This window comes from Podarcis muralis, chromosome 15 (genome assembly GCF_964188315.1).
Source record: "Podarcis muralis chromosome 15, rPodMur119.hap1.1, whole genome shotgun sequence".
Classification (NCBI taxonomy): domain Eukaryota; kingdom Metazoa; phylum Chordata; class Lepidosauria; order Squamata; family Lacertidae; genus Podarcis; species Podarcis muralis.
The window spans coordinates 30,372,954-30,393,165 of NC_135669.1; the positions used below are offsets into that span (position 1 = coordinate 30,372,954).

At 45.9% G+C, this 20,212-nt stretch overlaps 1 protein-coding gene across 4 annotated transcripts in view; it reads left to right on the forward strand.

Moving 5' to 3' along the window:
• The first annotated feature begins 6,580 nt into the window (after positions 1-6,580).
• Positions 6,581-20,212, forward strand: part of LOC114585128 (merlin-like) — a 30,762-nt gene continuing 17,130 nt past the window's right edge. Inside the window, exons 1-7 of one of the 4 annotated variants that reach the window (XM_028707453.2) lie at positions 6,581-6,976; positions 10,977-11,127; positions 11,744-11,869; positions 13,620-13,742; positions 15,911-15,994; positions 19,185-19,253; positions 20,069-20,151. In XM_028707453.2, coding sequence (XP_028563286.2) covers positions 11,038-11,127; positions 11,744-11,869; positions 13,620-13,742; positions 15,911-15,994; positions 19,185-19,253; positions 20,069-20,151 — 575 coding nt within the window. In that variant the 5' untranslated portion in view covers positions 6,581-6,976; positions 10,977-11,037. Of the gene's footprint in view, positions 6,977-10,976; positions 11,128-11,743; positions 11,870-13,618; positions 13,751-15,910; positions 15,995-19,184; positions 19,254-20,068; positions 20,152-20,212 lie in introns of those variants that run through there. The other 3 variants (XM_028707452.2, XM_028707450.2, XM_028707454.2) reach the window with 3 other exon arrangements.

Genomic DNA, 20,212 nt, shown 5'->3' on the forward strand with positions numbered 1-20,212 from the left:
CTGTTTGTAGCCTCCGAGGCCCTTCTGGGATTTGCCTGCGTGGTTTAGCGGGTAAAGCACCGGCGTGGGGAGCAAGAGGATTGTTGGTTCGAGGACCAAGCCGGGGTGACGCTAATAGCTTCTTGTGTTCGGTCTCCATTAATCAGCCGCATAACAAAGTATATCTTATTCTTCTTAGAGTTGCATTAGTTCATTTGACAGTAGCATCATGGCCATTCTTCACAATGCAGAGGGATAGGCTCTGTATGTTGGATTTCTGTCTGTTCTGTGCGGGTTGGTTTTTTTACAGCAGAGAAGTTGTGCCAGGGTGGACGTGTTGGAAGAAATGACAAACGTTTATACAAATATCACGTCTGTTTTAAGGTTGCCATGGCAGGATTTCCATGCCTTTCAAAGTTCCACAACAGGCAGAAATACGACAAACGCAGCATTGCCGGCGCTGAGTTTTCATATTTGGGAAAAGCGCACATGCCAGATTTCTGTCGGCTGGAGGTGCAGTGATAGGGAAAACAGTACATACCTGCAAAAAAAGGAAAGGAAATAGCTGCCTTCCTGTTCACTTTCCCACCATCTTAAAAACACAACATTAGACTCACTGGCTGCTTAATAGGTTAGAAATTAAATGACTGCAAAGGCCTGTCTGCATTTTTTAAATGCAGATTTATCATACTGTACACCCCTTTGGTGGTTTTGTGTTGCAAAGTGCTTTTAAAATCTGAAAATAAATAAATAAAGTATCCTCCAGCATGTCAGAGGATATTTGGGGTGCCCTGATGTTCCATGGGGAGGGGTTCCATGGGGATAACTCCTCGTGCCCTTACACCCCCACTTGCCCATCAGGCATTGCTGGGTGTTCTACTAAATCTGCCCGCTACTATACTTTGCATTTTTCTTCTCCCACCCTGTTGACAAAGTGGAGAGAGTGGTTGTTATTCTGGGTTGATATGCCAGAAAAATATCATTCATTCATTCATTTATTTTTAATTCAAAGCCTTTGTACCTTGCTCTTCAGCCCCAAAAGTCTCCCAGAGTGGCTTATATAACATCATTTAAACAAGACAGTCCCTGCCCACAGGCTTATTGTTGTTGTTTAGTCGTGTCCGACTCTTCATGACCCTATGGACCAGAGCACGCCAGGCACTCCTGCCTTCCACTGCCTCCCACAGTTTGGTCAAACTCATGCTGGTAGCTTCGAGAACACAGTCCAACCATCTTGTCCTCTGTTGTCCCTTTCTCCTTGTGCCCTCCATCTTTCCCAACATCAAGGTCTTTTCCAGGGAGTCTTCTCTTCTCATGAGGTGGCCAAAGTATTGGAGCCTCAGCTTCAGGATCTGTCCTTCCAGTGAGCACTCAGGGCTGATTTCCTTAAGAATGGAGAGGTTTGATCTTCTTGCAGTCCATGGGACTCTCAAGAGTCTCCTCCAGCACCATAATTCAAAAGCATCAATTCTTTGGCGATCAGCCTTCTTTATGTTCTTTATGGTCCAGCTCTCACTTCCGTACACCACTACTGGGAAAACCATAGCTTTAACTATACAGACCTTGTTGGCAAGGTGATGTCTCTGCTTTTTAAGATGCTGTCTAGGTTTGTCATTGCTTTTCTCCCAAGAAGCAGACGTCTTTTAATTTCGTGGCTGCTGTCACCATCTGCAGTGATCATGGAGCCCAAGAAAGTCAAATCTCTCACTGCCTCCATTTCTTCCCCTTCTATTTGCCAGGAGGAAAGAGGAGGAAAACAATCCCAGGTTCCAATTCTTAAACAATTGTTCCTGTGCATATTGGGTAGGAAATGCCTGCTGCAGCTGGTCTTTTAACAGAGCTGATATAGAGAGCCCTGCTTCCCATCTCTCCCCCTGGTGGAATTTTAACAATCTGCATCAATGTGTCAGTAAATGGTCTTGATGGTTGTTTTACATGTGTGTGTTTTTTGTAATGAAATGTTTATGATCTATTGTAATTCTGTTACATTTTTGTGCACCTTTATGTAATTGGATGTTTTGTATACAATTTGTTTTTTGTAGTTCTTACGTCATTTTCTTTATGTGCATATTTATTTAATTACATAACTTAAAATGTGGACTTCTGATTGTAATTATTAGTAGCCGTTGGTTTTGAATGTGGAAATTGTGCTGTGTTTCTTTTATTGAATTACTGTACTTTTTGTTAGGATTTGTAAATTGTTTTGAGATTTATTTTGAAATATGAAGTGGTACGTAAATTGACTAGCTGAAAAATTAAATCTGTCAACAGGAGCACAAAATGAGCCTCTCAGGGCACACTCCTCATGGTGCCCTAATTTATTGTTTTTTCATTAGCCATATTTTTATAGCAGCCGTGGATCACGTGTTCAATGGGTGACTCACAATTTTTTTTAATGCTATAAAGTACAGGACTGCTACTATTATTTATTTGATTTGTCATTTGCTTACTACAAAAAAGTCTCCAAGTGGTTTACAGAAAAAGGCACTGCCTTGGTGACTAGCAGTGCCTTATTTCAGCTCCAGCTGGTTTTGCCACCAATGACAGCTTTGGGACAGAGATGACTTGGCCACTGTACGCCATGCTCTGCTAGCTTCCAGATTTGCTTATTGCAATGTGCTCTATGTGCGGCTGCCCTTGAAGACAACTTGGAAACTTCAGTTGGCCCATAATGCAGGCGCAGCAGACAGATTACTGTCTGGGGTTCCATTTAGATCTCATATACAACCCCTGTTTTAAAACAGCTGCATTGGTTGCCAGTTTGTTTCCAGGCCCAATTCAAGGTCTCACATTGGTCTTTAAAGCTTTAAATGACTCAAGCCCCAAATATCTGAAAGACCACCTTCTTCCCTAAAGACTCTCTTAGGTGCTGAGATCTGCAGAGGGGCCTTCTTGGTATGATGATAATAATAATAATAATAATAATAATAATAATAATAATAATAATAATAATAATAATAATTTATTATTTATACCCCGCCCATCTGGCTGAGTTTCCCCAGCCACTCTGGGCAGCTCCCAATCAGTGTTAAAAACAGTACAGCATTAAATATTAAAAACTTCCTTGAACAGGGCTGCCTTCAGATGTCTTTTAAAGATAGGATAGCTGTTTATTTCCTTCACATCTGAAGGGAGGGTGTTCCACAGGGCGGGCGCCACTACCGAGAAGGCCCTCTGTCTGGTTCCCTGTAACCTCACTTCTCGCAATGAGGGAACCGCCAGAAGGCCCTCGGCACTGGATCTCAGTGTCCGGTCTGAACGATGGGGGTGGAGACGCTCCTTCAGGTATACAGGACTGAGGCCGTTTAGGGGTTTAAAGGTCAGCACCAACACTTTGAATTGTGCTCGGAAACGTACTGGGAGCCAATGCAGATCTTTCAGGACCAGTGTTATGTGGTCCCGGCAGCCACTCCCAGTCACCAGTCTAGCTGCCGCATTCTGGATTAATTGCAGTTTCCGGGTCACCTTCAAAGGTAGCCCCACATAGAGTGTGTTGCAGTAGTTCAAGCGGGAGATAACTAGAGCATGCACCACTCTGACAAGACAGTCTGCGGGCAGGTAGGGTCTTAGTTTGCATACCAGGTGGAGCTGGTAGGCAGCCGCCCTGGACACAGAATTAACCTGTGCCTCCATGGACAGCTGTGAGTCCAAAATGACTCCCAGGCTGCGCACCTGGTCCTTCAGGGGCACAGTTACCCCATTCAGGACCAGGGAATCTCCCACACTCGCCCCCCTGTCCCCCAAAAACAGTACTTGTCAGGATTCAACCTCAATCTGTTAGCTGCGATCCATCCTCCAACCGCCTCCAGGCACTCACACAGGACCTTCACTGCCTTCGCTGGTTCTGATTTAAGGGAGAGGTAGAACTGGGCGTCATCACTCCACCCTCAGAAGCTCAAGGAGAGGGCCTTCTCTGTGGCAGCTCCCACGTTGTGGAACTCCCCTCCCCAAAGATTTCATTATAGAGCTTCCAGTGAATGCTGAAGATGGCCCTCTCTATCCTGGTTTTTGACACTGGAGGTGTATGTTTTTAGGACCCACCTTATTTTTATGGTTGCAAGCTGTTGTAAATTTTTTTTATTACTGCAGCCCATCCTGGGACTTGTGGGCACCGCTGGTCCCTTCTCAGGCAAATAATGTGTGCGAGTGCAACCTTTGCATGCGCCCACCCACTCTCCTCTTCCCTCAGGGAATGTTTGATCAAGACAGAACATGCCACCTTTTAGATAAGTGTGTCTTCCTCCAGAAATTTAATCACTGAGGAATCTGTGATAAGCCTCCAAGGCGCCTCGGGATGCATCTTCATTTGCTTTAAAGAACTGAGTTTTTAATTAAACACAAACATTGGAAACTCAGTTCCGGGAGCTCTCAGGTGGGCGCCATTGCCATGATAAGAGAACAAGGGAGGTGTTCATGGTGAGTTCTGGCACCACTTCTTCTAGAAAAATGGCACTGTACAGTGGTACCTCGGGTTAAGAACTTAATTCGTTCCGGAGGTCTGTTCTTAACCTGAAACTGTTCTTAACCTGAAGCACCACTTTAGCTAATGGGGCCTCCTCCTGCTGCTGCTGCACCGCCGGAACCCAATTTCTGTTCTTATCCTGAAGCAAAATTATTAACCTGAAGCACTATTTCTGGGTTAGCGGAGTCTGTAACCTGAAGCATATGTAACCTGAAGCGTATGTAACCCGAAGTACCACTGTATAAGAATATAAGAAGAGCCTGCTGGATCAGGCCAATGGCACCTCTAGTCTAGCATCCTGTTAGCCAACCAGATGCCCTTAATGGGAAACCTCCAATCAGGATTCGAGCACAAGAACACCTCCTGTTGTTTCCAGCATTGCTGCCTCCAGCTGTTGAGGCAGAGCAAAGCCATCCTGCCTAGTAGTCATTGATAGCCTTGTTGCCCTCCATGAATTTGCCCAATCCCTATTTTAAAGCCATCTAGGTTGATAGCCACCACGGCCTCCTGGGGGAGCGAGTTCCATAGTTTAACTATGCTCTGTGAACTTCCTTTATATATTGATCACTGGCTTCGTCCAAGGGCTTTCTTCATCTTTCTTTCACACGACAACTCTGTGAGGTGGTGAATACAGCAAAGAGTCTTGAGGCACCTCAAAGCCTAACAAATGCATTACACAACATGAGCGTTCCTGAGCCAGGAGGACATCAGAAGAGGACAAACAGGACAAAGGAAGTTGCCTTACAATGAGTCAGACCATCTAGCTGAGTGCTGGAATCGGCCCTCCAAAATTTGAGGACATTCCCAGCCCTACTGAGAGATGGAACCCAGGACTTTCCGCTGCCTTATACTGATCCATTCTGTACTGTTTCAGACCCTTCAGAATAATAGCACCCCGCCCCCCGCAAAGTGCCAAACAACCAAAGAATGCCAGATACAGTACTACTGTGCAAAATGCAACAAGATTGCTTTTGTTGTTGTTGTTGTTGTTATTTTTGCACTATCGATGCACACAACACTTCACACAGTAGAAGAGGACAGATCTCTGCCCCAAGGACCTTCCACATTTCCCATGAGAGGAGTGGGATGGACAAAATACACATTTATTTCGGTCATGCATATTTTCTGGTGTGTGGTCAGGCTAAGGAAGATAGCCAGTGTCCAAGCTGAATCTCTAGTGGCAGAGTGTTCCACAGGACTGGACCAATGACATTAAGGCTCCTAGTTGTTGTCAAATGACCCTTGCCAACTCAGGGAATGACCCATGACACTCCTTCAGAATATTTTGGTGACCAGGCTGGGATGTAAGGGTTCAGGTAATCCCTGGAACTAATGTGTTAATGGCTTTGTAAATTAATACTGTACAGTAAAAAGGTAAAGGGACCCCTGACCATTAGGTCCAGTCGTGGCCGACTCTGGGGTTGCGGCGCTCATATCGCTTTATTGGCCGAGGGAGCCGACGTACAGCTTCCGGGTCATGTGGCTAGCATGACTAAGCCGCTTCTGGCGAACCAGAGCAGCGCACGGAAATGCCGTTTACCTTCCCGCCAGAGTGGTACCTATTTATCTACTTGTAGTTTGACGTGCTTTTGAACTGCTAGGTTGGCAGGAGCAGGGACCGAGCAACCGGAGCTCACCCCATCACGGGGATTTGAACCGCCGACCTTCTGAATGGCAAGCCCTAGGCTCTGTGGTTTAACCCACAGTGCCACCCGCGTCCCTATACTGTACAGTACTAGGACCTTAAACCCAACTCAGTAGCATTCTGCAGCAACTTGGGCTTGCAAACCAGGCCTAAGGACCACCCCACATACATCACATTGCAGTAATCCAGCCTTGAGGCTAGCAACACATGGACCACAGTGGTACCAAAGAGAGTGTCAAAAAATAGCAAGCTTTTGAGATCTGCAGAGCTCTTCATCACGTAAGACCCTACACAGGGTGCGAAGAGAGTAGAGGAAAAATAATATTAATGTTCTCCCTTTCTACCTCCTGCTTTATGTAACCTGACGAAGAACTCTGCAGAACTTGAAAGCTTACGCATCGTCTTCTGATGTTTTGGTTAATACAGTATAATGGTGAAATTGATTTCTCCACCGCACAAATGCAATGGATCCCAGCGGGTTATGGTGAGAGGTTGCTGTTTTCCTCTCCCTGTAGTGTCTGCTGTTTAGAAATCCCCAGCGCGGGAGGAGGAGGAGTCTCGCAGGCACCCAGGCAGGAAACGGCTCGACGTCTTTTGCCATCACCTGGGAAAGTAAATTCTTCGCTTTCTCCCCGGCAGCTGAGCTGACATGCTCCAGCGTGGAGGAGACAAAGGGAAGGGAAGCCCCTTGCTAGATCACCCCCTGACTATGATTTTTGCACCGTGGTGATGTGAACGTGGGCTGTGCAAAATGCAACCTTTAGAATAAATAAACAAACAAATGCTTCTTTTGTTTTTTTAAAAAAGCATTGATTCCGAGAAGAAATTCAGAATCCAATTTGACTCTCCTGCTGTGGAATTGCAGCCTCCAGGAATAACGAGAGATAGAGGTAAGGAAGCGGCTGTTTGGATCTGGGAAGTCATTCAAACCGCTAAATTGTTTGCAAATCCTTGTCATTGAATCAAAGCAAGGCGGAAAGGAAAAAGGAAAAGATAAAAATTTAAGAAGCAACATAATAAAAGGTGTAGAGGGGTGTGTGAGAAATCATGTATTTTTCAGCGTGTGATTTATGCATTTTAAAAAATGTGTTTGGCTCCAGTTTAATCCTGTCCACGTCTACTTTAAAGTAAGCCTCATAGATTTCTATGGGTCTAACTCCCCAGCTGAGCATGTCTAGGATGGCAGAGGGCTGGATTTCTCTGGGTTGAATGCAGGCAGTGACCAGCAAGGCAGGAGGACAAGGAAATAAGTGAGGGAAGTCTAGCTGTGAAAGAGGCTGGTCACTGTATTAATTTATTTAAAATATTTATTACCCGCTCTTCATTGAAGGATTTCGGGGTGGTGAACAGAACCTGGGAATAGAATCCACATGCCATAGAAATGCAACTGGTACTCCAGCAAGAAAACGTGGCAAAACCAAAATCTGCCTTACAAAATCACAATAAAACAATAAAAATATATTTATTTATTATAAAATAAATAAAACTAAAAAGCACCTCCAGATGCTTTGAACTACAGCTGCTGTTGGTCCTTGCAACATTTAGATCTTCAATATCTATTCTGCTAATGCAAAATATAAAAATATATATATCACACGTTGCATGTTCCCTCTCTTTGCATTAACACTCCCCCCTCCCCTGTGTTCTGGGTATTGGACGTGCTTGCACTGGTAGTATTGCCGCTGCAGCAAGTCTATTGCCAACCTGGTGTCATCCAGTTGCTTTGAACTACAACTCCCATCAGCCCTTGCAGCCAGAAAAGCCATGGAAACTGGCAGCCACCGCACCTGGAGGGCACCACATTGGCTATCCTTGTTCCATTGCAAGCAAAGGCTGGTCCATTAGAGTGAACGGGGCACTTCCTTACCAGTCTCGGTCTGCCCTCAGCCTACCTCCTGCCTGCTTTCCTACTTACACCCAGCCCGGAAGGTGGCAGGACTTCTGTGAAGGACTAGCTGAACCTTATGGCTAGTAGCCGTCAATAGCCCTCCATGTCACCTTCCTCCAGTCTCAGCATTTTCCCTGTAGAACTCAGCAGGGAGGAGGATGGGGACAAAACCAGGTTTAGTTGGCTTTGTCTGTTGTTGGTTTTGGCTCTACCTCCTGTTTGACTCCCTGCCTTAGGTCCCACCAACTCTCACTGGGTACCAGACATCACTGTTCACTGCTTGCAGAGTTGGAAGGGACCAGGAATCTTGGCCCAACGTGGGGCAAAATGATTAAGAGCCTCATGCTGTACCAACTGAGCTGAGGAGTTTATCCTTATCCTGAGATAAAGGTAAAGGGACCCCTGACCATTAGGTCCAGTTGTGGCCGACTCTGGGGTTGCGGCACTCATCTCGCTTTATTGGCCAAGGGAGCGGGGATTCGAACCCCCGACTTTCTGATCGGCAAGTCCTAGGTTCTGTGGTTTAACCCACAGCACCACCCGCGTCCCTATCCTGAGATAGCTGTTCCTAAATTACCCTTGGGAGGTCCAGTCCCCAGTGCCCTAGGGATGCTTGAAGGAGATAGATTGTTTACAGCTCTGCAATAATGTGTCATCTCCCCACCCCCAAATAATAGAAAACCTCCAGGGCAGCAATATTTTGGCTAAAGCGCTTTCCCCCCCCCAAGAGCACCATTCCCTCCTGTGGCTTCCAGCAACAGGAACATTACTTGCCTCCAGTAATGTGGAAGAAGAGCATAGCCAACATGGCCCAGATGAACACAGCAAAACGTTTTGATGCATTGTAATTCATATTCATGTGGTTAAACCACAGAGCCTAGGGCTTGCTGATCAGAAGGTCAGCAGTTCGAATCCCCGTGATGGGGTGAGCTCCCGTTGCTTGGTCCCTGCTCCTGCCAACCTAGCAGTTCAAAAGCACATCAAAGTGCAAGTAGATAAATAGGTACCGTTCCGGCGGGAAGGTAAATGGCGTTTCTGTGTGCTGCTCTGGTTCACCAGAAGCGGCTTAGTCATGCTGGCCACATGACCCGGAAGCTGTACGCCGGCTCCCTCTGCCAATAAAGCGAGATGAGCGCCACAACCCCATAGTCGGCCACGACTGGACCTAATGGTCAGGGGTCCCTTTACCTAATTCATGTTCATAGTTTGGATCGATGTTATTTATGTTCTGATTTTCAAACTTGTTTTTAACCTTGGCTTTTGCTGGCAATTGTAACAATGCATTTTCACAAGGACTCCCCCCACCCCCAAACAAACAAACAACCCTCAAAGTGATTTGGAAATGCAGAGAATTGATCTTAAGACTTGGACAATGAAAATAGGGGAAACTGACAGGTTTGCCCAACTTTAGTGGCAACAAGCGACTGGTGATGGGGATAACAGCCATGTCTCCCTCAGGCCTTGAACTCCTTTGGCAAAGGCTTTGACAAAAATAGACTGCTCATAGAAAGGCAAAGCAAATGGCCCTTGAGGGCAGGGCGTGGTGCAAGAAGAGATAGAGAAACTAGATGGCTTTCTGCTTCATTGAGCTATTCAGCTGTCTTAGCAGACTAGGGTTATCTTCTTCATTTGAACAGAAAGGCAAACCTTAAATCAATCAGTTGCCACCACCGACCACACCTGGGGCTGGTCAGCTTGAGGGCACTGGGACAGATCCCTCCCATTAAGCTGTTTTAAAATCTGGCTCCTGGCAGCCCTTCCAAATTTTAAATTGGGACGCGATTCACCTTTTGCCTACACTTGAAAGGGAAGCAGCGTTGCTCCTATAGCAAATTCTCTGTGAAGTGCCTCTGCTGTTCATCTCTCATTACCTTGGGCCCACAGGCCAAGACATTTGAGAGGCAGAACATTTAAATGTCACCCTCTGTGCGGGCAAGAATAGGATAGGCAATTATTTCTTGCCTTATCTGCTGCCCTTTAGTGCTGCTCTGAAATTTGCTGCCTGAGGTACACGGATTTGCCGTGCCAGTTTCATTCTCCCCACCTTTCATCCACTGTCGCCTTCCAGAGAGGACGCGATTGAAGTTTATAAAAGTATGCAGTGTGGAGAAAGGAGAGAGAAGTACCCCCCCCCCAAAAAAACCCTATTTATTTATTGCATTTCTACCCTCCCTCATCCTCAAGGGATAAGGTGCTCAAGGTGGCGTATGTGGTATTTTCCCTATCTCATTTCATCCTCACCACAACCCTCTGCATTAGGTTATACTGAGAGGCAGTGACTGTTTGTAAGAGCTGTTTGACCATGGAACGGGCTCCCTCAGATAGTGCTGGACTCTCCTTCATTGGTGGTCTTTAAGCAGGGGACGCGGGTGGCGCTGTGGGTAAAAGCCTCAGCGCCTAGGGCTTGCCGATCGAAAGATTGGCAGTTCGAATCCCCACGGCGGGGTGCACTCCCGCTGCTCGGTCCCAGCGCCTGCCAACCTAGCAGTTCGAAAGCACCCCCGGGTGCAAGTAGATAAATAGGGACCGCTTACTAGCGGGAAGGTAAACGGCGTTTCCTTGTGCTGCGCTGGCTCGCCAGATGCAGCTTGTCACGCTGGCCACGTGACCCGGAAGTGTCTCCGGACAGTGCTGGCCCCCGGCCTATAGAGTGAGATGGGCGCACAACCCTAGAGTCTGTCAAGACTGGCCCGTACGGGCAGGGGTACCTTTACCTTTACCTAAGCAGAAGTCAGACGGCCATCTTTTCAGGGAGTCTTTAGCTGTGAATCCTGCATTCCAGGGGGTTGGACTATGGCCCTGAGGCCCCTTCCAACTCTATGGTTCTGTGACTAGCCCAAGGTCACCAACTGTGCTTCATGACCCAGTGGGGATTCAAACCCTGGTCTCTGCCAGGTCCTAGTCCAACACACTAACCACTACAGTACACTCTTATTAGGGAGTCAAGAGCCAGGCTAGGGCTGCCCTGATGTTGATGCTGTTTATCTGTTCTTTTCATGCAGCTGCTTGTTTGCACTGGATTGCAGGCATCCTTTGTGTGGCTTTCCCTGCAGGCATAAAAATATGTCCATCACGGGGCTGAAGAGGAAGCAGCCAAAAACGTTTAAGGTGAAAGTTATAACGATGGAAATCGAAATGGAGTTTAGCTGCGAGGTAAGTGGCTCTTCTTTTTTTTAAAAAAAGGCCAAAAGTAAGGTGCAGAAATGCTTCCATCGACACTTTAGGCTTTGCATATAAAATTAGGCACTGGAGTAGAGAATTTTTTTTTTCTATAATGCTAGAACTTGTGGACAAGCTGAGTGCTGGAAGATTCAGCACAGGCAAAATAAAGGGCTTCTTCAGACAATGTAAACTATGGAACTCACTCCTGCAGGAGGAGGTGAAGGTCGCCAGGCTGGAGGGTATAATCTTATACACATCTATCAAGTCCCCCCCCCCCCGCCTTCCTTGTCTTTTTTCCTCATCCCAGCAGCTCCAAATATTGTAATCTTTTCTTCTAAGGGAGTTGCTGCAGCCCTTTGACCAATATGGTTGCCCTTTCTGGGCTTCTGACATTGGCCACACACTTTCAACAATAAGGGCTAGGAACTTGATCGTTCCACAGAGCTGAATTCTGCACCCCACACTACAAGATACGCCTTTTCTTTGCTTGCAGTGTTTGAGTTCTCTCATCTTAGGCCAGCAACGGAGCGGGTCATCCCTTTCTAAAAACCAGGCTGTCGAGTTTCTCTTGGTTTTCCCCACTGATGTTCTGTCTTTCTTCCTGTAGATGAAATGGAAGGGGAAGGACCTCTTTGACCAGGCGTGTCGTGCGCTGGGTCTGCGGGAATCCTGGTTCTTTGGCTTGCAGTACTCTATCAAAGGAATGAACACCTGGTTGAAGATGGATAAAAAGGTCTGGAAGCTAGACTTTAGCTTGCAAAAGAGCTTGCATGGCAATCTAGAAAGCCTTAGTAAGCTTGATTCATGCAGCTCCAGATGACAGGACCCGATTCAGTGGATTCAAATGGCAAGAAATGAAATTCCGTCTAAGTATTAGGAAGCATGATAAAAAACTGTTTGACAGAGGAACGGACAACCCCTGAGTATGGTGAACTGTTCTTTATTGGACGAGGTTTTTAAGCAAAGGTTGGATGGCCATCTGTCAGGGATTATTTAGCTGTGATTCCTGCATTGCAGGGGGTTGGACTAGAGGACCCTAGGAGGTCCCTTCCAGCTTTACAATTCTGTGATTCTATACTTGGGAATGCTGCCAGGAAGTGAACTTGGGACTTTCTGTGTAGAGGCAGATGCTCTACCATTGAGTTACAATAGCCCTTTCCTGTTGCATCTCATTGTGTAGCCATAGAAAAGCCACCACACTTTCTGACCTTGGCTGCAAACTGGGCCAGGATATATTGCAGATTGGTGGGTGGGTTTCTCAAAGAGAGCAGGGCTTTGCCTAAAGCAACCAAATGTGCTCCTGGCAAAGTATTTCTGTTGCACAGTGGCTCATCTGCTCATCTGTCTGTCTGTCCATCTTTCTCTTTACAAAAAGGAGTTCTAATACTCTCAAAAGCATACTTTAAAACACAGAGAAGGAAAAAGAAGTTGAAAAGGCACACATGTGTAACTAATTCTTTCTTTCACCATGTAATGCTATATGTAAAGGTAAAGGTACCCCTGACCATTAGGTCCAGTCTTGACAGACTCTAGGCTTGTGCGCCCATCTCACCCTATAGGCCGGGGGCCAGCGCTGTCCGAAGACACTTCCGGGTCACGTGGCCAGCGTGACATCGCTGCTCTGGCGAGCCAGAGCCGCACACAGAAACGCTGTTTACCTTCCCGCTAGTAAGCGGTCCCTATTTATCTACTTGCATCTGAGGCTGCTTTCGAACTGCTAGGTTGGCAGGCACTGGGACCGAGCAACGGGAGCGCACCCCGCCGCGGGGATTCGAACCGCCGACCATATGATCGGCAAGTCCTAGGCGCTGAGGTTTTACCCACAGCGCCACCCGCGTCCCTGTAATGCTATATATATGTGCTATATATCAGGTTTGGAGCACCTTAATCCCTCCTACAGCTCCCATCACCCCCAGCAGGCATGGCCAGTGGGATGCTCAGGAACATATCTGATGATTCCCACACTATCTTTATCTCTACCTATAATCCCTAAAGTGGTAAATACATTAAATCTATTAATATAAAATGTTTAAGTTCATAAATATTCTAAATATTAGAATACAGTATTACCAACATTATCCTCTATAAATACAGTTCTACCTTGGTTTTTGAAACAGCTTAGTTCTCGAACTTTTAGGCTCCTGAACACCACAAACCCGGAAGTGAATGTTCTGATTTGCAAACTATTTTTGGAAGCCGAATGTCCAACAGGGCTTCCGTGGCTTCCGATTGGCTGCAGAAGCTTTCTGCAGCCAATCAGAAGCCACACTTTGGTTTCCAAACGTTTTGGAAGTTGAATGGATTTCCGGAACAGATTCCATTCTACTTCCGAGGTACGACTGTATAATCAAACCCAATATTTAAAATACACATGTATACTAAAAGCCCATAAATTTACAAATATATAAACCTTATAAAGAACAATGTAAGATTTCATTTATTTTAAATGTTCTTTAAAACTGATTCCCTTTGTTCTTCAACAGGTTCTGGATCAGGAAATTCCTAAGGAAGATCCCATCAGATTTTGTTTTTTAGCAAAATTTTACCCTGAGAAAGTTGAAGAGGAACTTCTGCAGGAGATCACCCAACACCTCTTTTTCCTGCAGGTCAGAAGGTATTTCTTTTATTTTAAAGTTGACTTTTGAATTGCTGTAGTTACCTTCTGGGCGTTTGGTGTGTCTGGCCCCTAGGTTTTGGAATCACTGTCTGCTCATTCTTTCATGCTGTGCCTCCTGTCAGTGGCGAGAGCTTGTGAAGAGTTAATTTTCAGGGTTGAGCAGGTTTCCTTGTGAAAGGTTTTTCTTCTGTTGCTGTTATATTTTTCTCTCAAGATCACCTTGACAATTATTTGTGTTGAGCTGTTTTGCAAAGGCGAAGGCACTAAAGGCTGCCTCCCCCCCTCCCCCCCCCCCCGGTTCCTTTCATCTCTGAAAACCTGCACTTTCATTTTCTTCTCTTTCAAACCAGCCTTGGCTTGCCTTGACTTTGAGGAATGCAATTCGGCTGTAATTATTTTTTCCCCGTTCCAAAAGAAATGCAAAACGGGGAGCAGGGTGAGGAAATCGACGCATTAGAACTTGCAGAGGTTCCTGACGGTTAAGAATCAGACATCGCACCTGCAGCAGAATAATTGGGGACGGGGAGCGGGGGCAGAGAGAGCGTGTATAGGCAGCTGGGTGCTTCAAGGCATTCAAATGAACAGATTAAATTAAAGCAGGGAGTGGGAAGTCTGGCCACACTTCCTCTGCAGCCACACCCCTCAGTGGAGTTTCCTCCCTCCTCCAGTGTTTTGGCTTGGCGGTGTCCTTGAACTCTTTTGGATGGAGGAGAAAGACCGATGTGTGCTTAGAGAAACTAATATTTTAAAACCACAAGAAGAGCCTGCTGGATCAGGCCCAGGGCCCATCTAGTCCAGCATCCTTTTCTCACAGTGGCCAGCCAGATGGCTGTTGGAAACCTGCAAGTACAACACAAACATAAGAGCCCTCTGCCCTCCTGAGGTTTCCAGAAATTGGTAATCAGAAGCGTGGCTACCTCCGGCCATGGAGGCAGAGCATAGCCATTATGGCCAATAGCCATTGATAGCCCTCTCCTCCTCCATGAATTCATCCAATCCTCTTTTAAAGCTGTCAGAATTGGTGGCCATCACTGCCTCCTGTGGGAGGGAGTTCCACAGTTGAACTCTGACCTGCCTTCCTTTGGTCTGTCCTGAATCTTACAGCTTTCAGCATCGTTTCATGTCCATGAGTTCTAATGTCCTGAGAGAGGAAGGAAAACCTTTCTTGGTCCATTTTCTCCCTGGCCACTCCATGTTGAGCTAGATGGACCCTTCTTGGTTTAACACATGGGTAGGCAAATTAAGGGACGCGGGTGGTGCTGTGGGTTAAACCACAGAGCCTAGGACTTGCGGATCAGAAGGTTGGTGGTTTGAATCCCTGCGATGGGGTGAGCTCCCGTTGCTCGGTCCCTGCTCCTGCCAACCTAGCAGTTCGAAAGCACGTCAAAGTACAAGTAGATAAATAAGTTGGTACCGCTCCGGCGGGAAGGTAAACGGCGTTTCCGTGCGCTGCTCTGGTTCGCCAGAAGCGGCTTAGTCATGCTGGCCACATGACCCGGAAGCTGTACACCGGCTCCCTCGGCCAATAAAGCGAGATGAGCGCCGCAACCCCAGAGTCGGCCATGACTGGACCTAATGGTTAGGGGTCCCTTTACGTTTAGGCAAACTAAGGCCCGGGGGCTGGAGCCGGCCCAATTGCCTTCTAAATCTGGGAATTAATGTGTTTTTACATGAGTAGAATGTGTTCTTTTATTTAAAATGCATCTCTGGGTTATTTGTGGGGCATAGGAATTCGTTCATTGCCCCCTTCCCAATATAGTCCAGCCCCCCCCAAGGTCTGCAGGACAGTGGACCGGCCCCATGCTGAAAAAGTTTGCTGACCCTGGTTTAACGCTTCACAGGAGTGCTTATTTTCTAACTGCCAGCAGCTTTGTATGTGGCGAGAGGGTAGCATTTGAACGTTCCTTAGTTAGCAATGATGCTTTTAAAAAAAGGGGTAATTGACAGCCTGAAATGTTCTTGGGTACAGCTCACAAGTCTGCAGTTGCTGCCAGAGATTCTTTTCTTTCCCACTTATAACTCGGCTAACGGTTACTTTTCATGTGCCAAGACAAAGTCTGGGCATGTATTGTTTTGTTTTCAAGCTTGTCTAAGCCTTGGATTTCTCTCTCTCCTCTCCGCCCGCCCCCCCACTCTTCTTCCGCCTCCACCTCCCAGGTTAAGAAACAAATACTGGATGAAGAAATCTACTGCTCTCCTGAGGCTACAATTTTGTTAGCGTCTTATGCTGTTCAAGCCAAGGTGAGGCTTTGAAATTGCTTGGTTGTCACCTTCTATTGCTTGCAGAACAACATTAAAAACCCCTTTTGCTTAATCACACAGTGCTAATTAATGCAGGAAAGCACCCATTTAAAGCAGTGCTGGAAAACAGGATGGGGCGATTTTGACACCTTGTTTTCTTCTCTTTTGGGTGTTGGCTGGTTTTTTAGCTTGTTTATGCAAGAAGATATATGAACATATCCTAATTCAAAGAGCTTGCAGGAGGGCGGAAAAAAAGAGCATTCTTTTTTAAAATTTATTTTTATTAAAGATTTTCTTGGTTTACAAAAGTACGTGCCTTGTCTCTTTTTCCAGGTTGTACAGTCTATCTTACAAATCAGCTACATTTGTTGTGAGACATTAGGGTTGAATACAGTATAAGGTTGGGGAAGAAGAGGGGGGAGAGCAGGGGTGGGGAGGCTTATATTCTTTTGCATAGAGTACGTGTGGCGTTTTGTGTCACCGTCGTTTATTACATTTCCTTGGCTGTGAGAGGTGTTGGGGCAGGGTGTGGTTGGTTGTCTGTGGCTGGCTGCAGTGGGGTTTGTTTGCATTTGTGAGGGGGGGAAAGGCTTGTTGGGTCAGGTAAGCCAGATTGATTCGTATGCTGTCGGTGGATTCTTGTTGTGTTGGGCTGTGTATGTGATAAAGGGGGGCCATACTGGGGTGAAGGCGTCCTCTTCTGTTTGCCCCTGTGTCAGTTTCAGTTTATTGGTTAGCTTTTCTAGTAAGGTCGCTTCCCATACAGTTTGATACCATTGGTCCATGTTTACTCCTGACAGGTCTCTTCAGTGTTTGGCTCTGAGGCTTCTGGCTGCTGAGAGTAGGTGGGTTATAAGCTCTGTATAATGTTGAGTGTTCATTCTGATCTTGGAAGATGTTCAGTAGGGCCAGTTCTGGGGTGAGCTCTAATACCTGTTTAGTTATTTTGCATATCTCTCGTAGGACTGCTATCCAGAAGGGTTGGGTTTTAGGGCATCCTCACCACATGTGGAAGTATGTGCCTGTGGAGGGACAACCTCTCCAACATCTTAGTGAGGTCCCTGGGCATATCAGTGCCAGTTTCTGTGGTTCCAGTTACAGATAGGTAGCCGTGTTGGTCTGCCATAGTCAAAACAAAAAAAATTCCTTCCAGTAGCACCTTAAAGACCAACTAAGTTAGTTTCTGTGGTGTTAAGTACCACCTGTAAGTGCTTTCAGGAGAAGGTTTTCAAAGGTGGTCAAGGGCCTAGTGGCTACTGATTTTACTGCTGGATTGTTTAAGAAGGCACGTTGTTGATTGTGTGTTAGCAAACTAGTCCCCTAGTTTGTCTTGTATTTCTTGCGTTGGTATGGGTTTGTTGTTTTTGTAGAAGAGTTTAAGGAGTTTTTTGGCTCCTGTTTGTAGTGTGGTGAGAGGGTTGTAATGTCTTGTTATACCAATTACAACGCAAAATTTTTGACGTTTTTTTTTAAGGGATGCCCTCTCCTTTATGCAGGCTCCTCTGGTGACGGCTTTCATTGTGTCCTAGAGAAGGGGGGTTGTTATGTCGCCCATGTCGTTGTCCTTAAAGTAGTTTTGGAGAGTTTTCAAGTGACTCTCTCTAGCTAGTTGGTTTGTGGCAGAGCAGTTCTTTTGCAGACACTTCTGGTTTTGCAAATAAGGATTTTCGCAGGCTCCAAAGACATGGAAGTCTGGTACAGCCTCCTCTCTGACTGTGATTTCACCGGGTGTTGCTCACCTCAGCTTCTCTGAGATTAAATTTACATATTTTCTACCTTGATGTAGATTTTTTTTTAGTCAGTGTTTTAGGCCTCTACACTATTCATTTAAAGCAGCATAATACCACTTTAAGAAGCCATGTACCACTTCAAAAAGCACCATATTGGCCTGAATATAAGCCACATGTATTTCCAAATTCTGACAGTGAAAAGTTAAAGTGTGGCTTATATTTGCGACCTTCCCTTTCCCCCAACGGCTCCTGGGAGGTTTGGGAGCAGTGAGGGACTGTGCTGTATAACATTCTTTCTTTCTTTGTATTTTTTAAAATACATTGTAAGATTCTATCTCCTGCCAACCTAGCAGTTCGAAAGCATGTCAAAGTGCAAGTAGATAAATAGGTACTGCTCTGGCGGGAAGGTAAACGGCGTTTCCGTGTGTTGCTCTGGTTCGCCAGAAGCGGCTTAGTCATGCTGGCCACATGACCCGGAAGCTGTACGCCAGCTCCCTCGGCCAATAAAGCGAGATGAGCGCAGCAACCCCAGAGTCGGCCACGACTGGACCTAATGGTCAGGAGTCCCTTTACCTTTACCTTTAAGATTCTATCAAAAAATGAATAAAACGTAGTTTTAAACAAATCACTCCAACCGAACACTAGCATTGACCAGCTCATTTAAAATATATCCTGCTGATGATTCTTTCTTCCCTCCTGCAAAAGTTAGCATACAGATGCAAGAAGAGCCTTGCTGGATTGAAAGAGGTTAATTGACTAAGGAAACTTTATGTGAAAATAGATTTGGAAAACTGCTACAATGATATATATGGAAACTCAGTTAGGGGGACTTGAGGAAGTCACCCAACAATGTTAACAAAAGTGAAACTATTACAATTAGGATCTGTGTTTGTTTGTTTGTTTGTTTGTTTGTTTGTTTTTTGATGTTTTCTTTTTGTATTTGTTGATACGTTTGTTATAAATTTGGAAAATTAATTAAAAAAATTGGGGGGGAAAGAGCCTTGCTGGATCAGGCCAATGGCCCATCTAGTCCAGTAAGTAACCTTTTATCCTAGAGGCCGAATACCCCAAAGAACCTAGAAATCTAGATAGACTGCCTCTGGACCTGGAGGTTCCATAAGAAACCTGCTGGATCAGGCCAAAGGGGACCCATCTATTCCAGCATCCTTTTCCCACAGTGGCCAACCCCTAATGCCTGAGGGAAAGTTCATTGGAAGTGTGATGGCCGGCTGAACCAGTTCATATCTGTTGGGTTTAATATGCTCGCTGGGGAATGTGTTGGGATTGAAGACGAATATCATTTCATTTGTTGCCGTGAACTGCCTTCATCCTCTTCTCCTGCTGAGGATTCTGTTACCCTTTTAGCAAGCTTTTTCCTCCTAGCTGGCTACTCCCTTCATGGCATGTTCTGTGAAAGGGTCACCGCCTTTCCTGATCTCTTTCTCTTCTTTGCATTACAGTATGGTGACTACGACCCAAACCTGCACAAGCCGGGCTTCCTGGCTCCAGAGGAGCTTTTACCAAAGAGAGTAAGTTTCCTTTTTTAAAAAAAAAGACAACCACCAACAGCAGTCAGAGTAGGCTGGTGGAGTTGGGCAGGTAGTGGGGCAGACTGGAATTTCAGGACCTGGGACAGTTCTGAAATAGCCACTTGCTGCAACAAGATCTTGATCTTTTAGTGTGGTAGCACCTACACATGCTGGAACTCTTTGCCTATTGACACCAGGAAAGTGCCTTCACTGTACTCTTTCTAGTGCCTGCAAAATATTGATTTATATTTTGATCCGCTGTTAGTTTATTGCCGGAATTATTTTTAAATAGTTGCTTTTATAATTTTATTGTTTTATACTCTTTCTACACTGCAGACGGGGTCTGTCTCTAGTCACAATGTGGCTTTAGAGCTCAGAGGTCAATAGCCGACATGATTTTCTCACTGCGTCAGCTGCAGGAGAAATATCAAGAGCAGAGACTCCCCTTGTACATCACCTTCATAGTCCGGACGAAGACACTCATCTTTAACCAGGCCTTTGATTGATTGATTGATTGATTGATTGATTGACATCCAAGGCCTTTAAAAATGTGTTAGGGTGGGATTATTGGGTTGTTCTTGTTTTTATTTCGATTTATGTCTTTTGTGTTTTTATATTGTGATTTTATTCTGTGAACCGTCCTGAGACTTGCTGGTATAGGGCGGTGTACAATTATTATTATTATTATTATTATTATTATTATTTATTATTAAGATGGGGATTTGGGGGCTCTTCCAAGACAGGAGACTCCTGAGAAGACCAGCTTTGAGATTTGGAGAAGGGAACAGCTTCACTCATTTCCTTTTCCTTTCCAGGTCCTCCGCCAATATCAGATGACACCTGACATGTGGGAAGAGAGGATTACAGCCTGGTACGCTGGGCACCGGGGCATAGCCAGGTACTGGGGCACCTGTGTCTGAGGCCATAGCATGGGGCAAGAGGAGGCAGCTGAGTGGCTG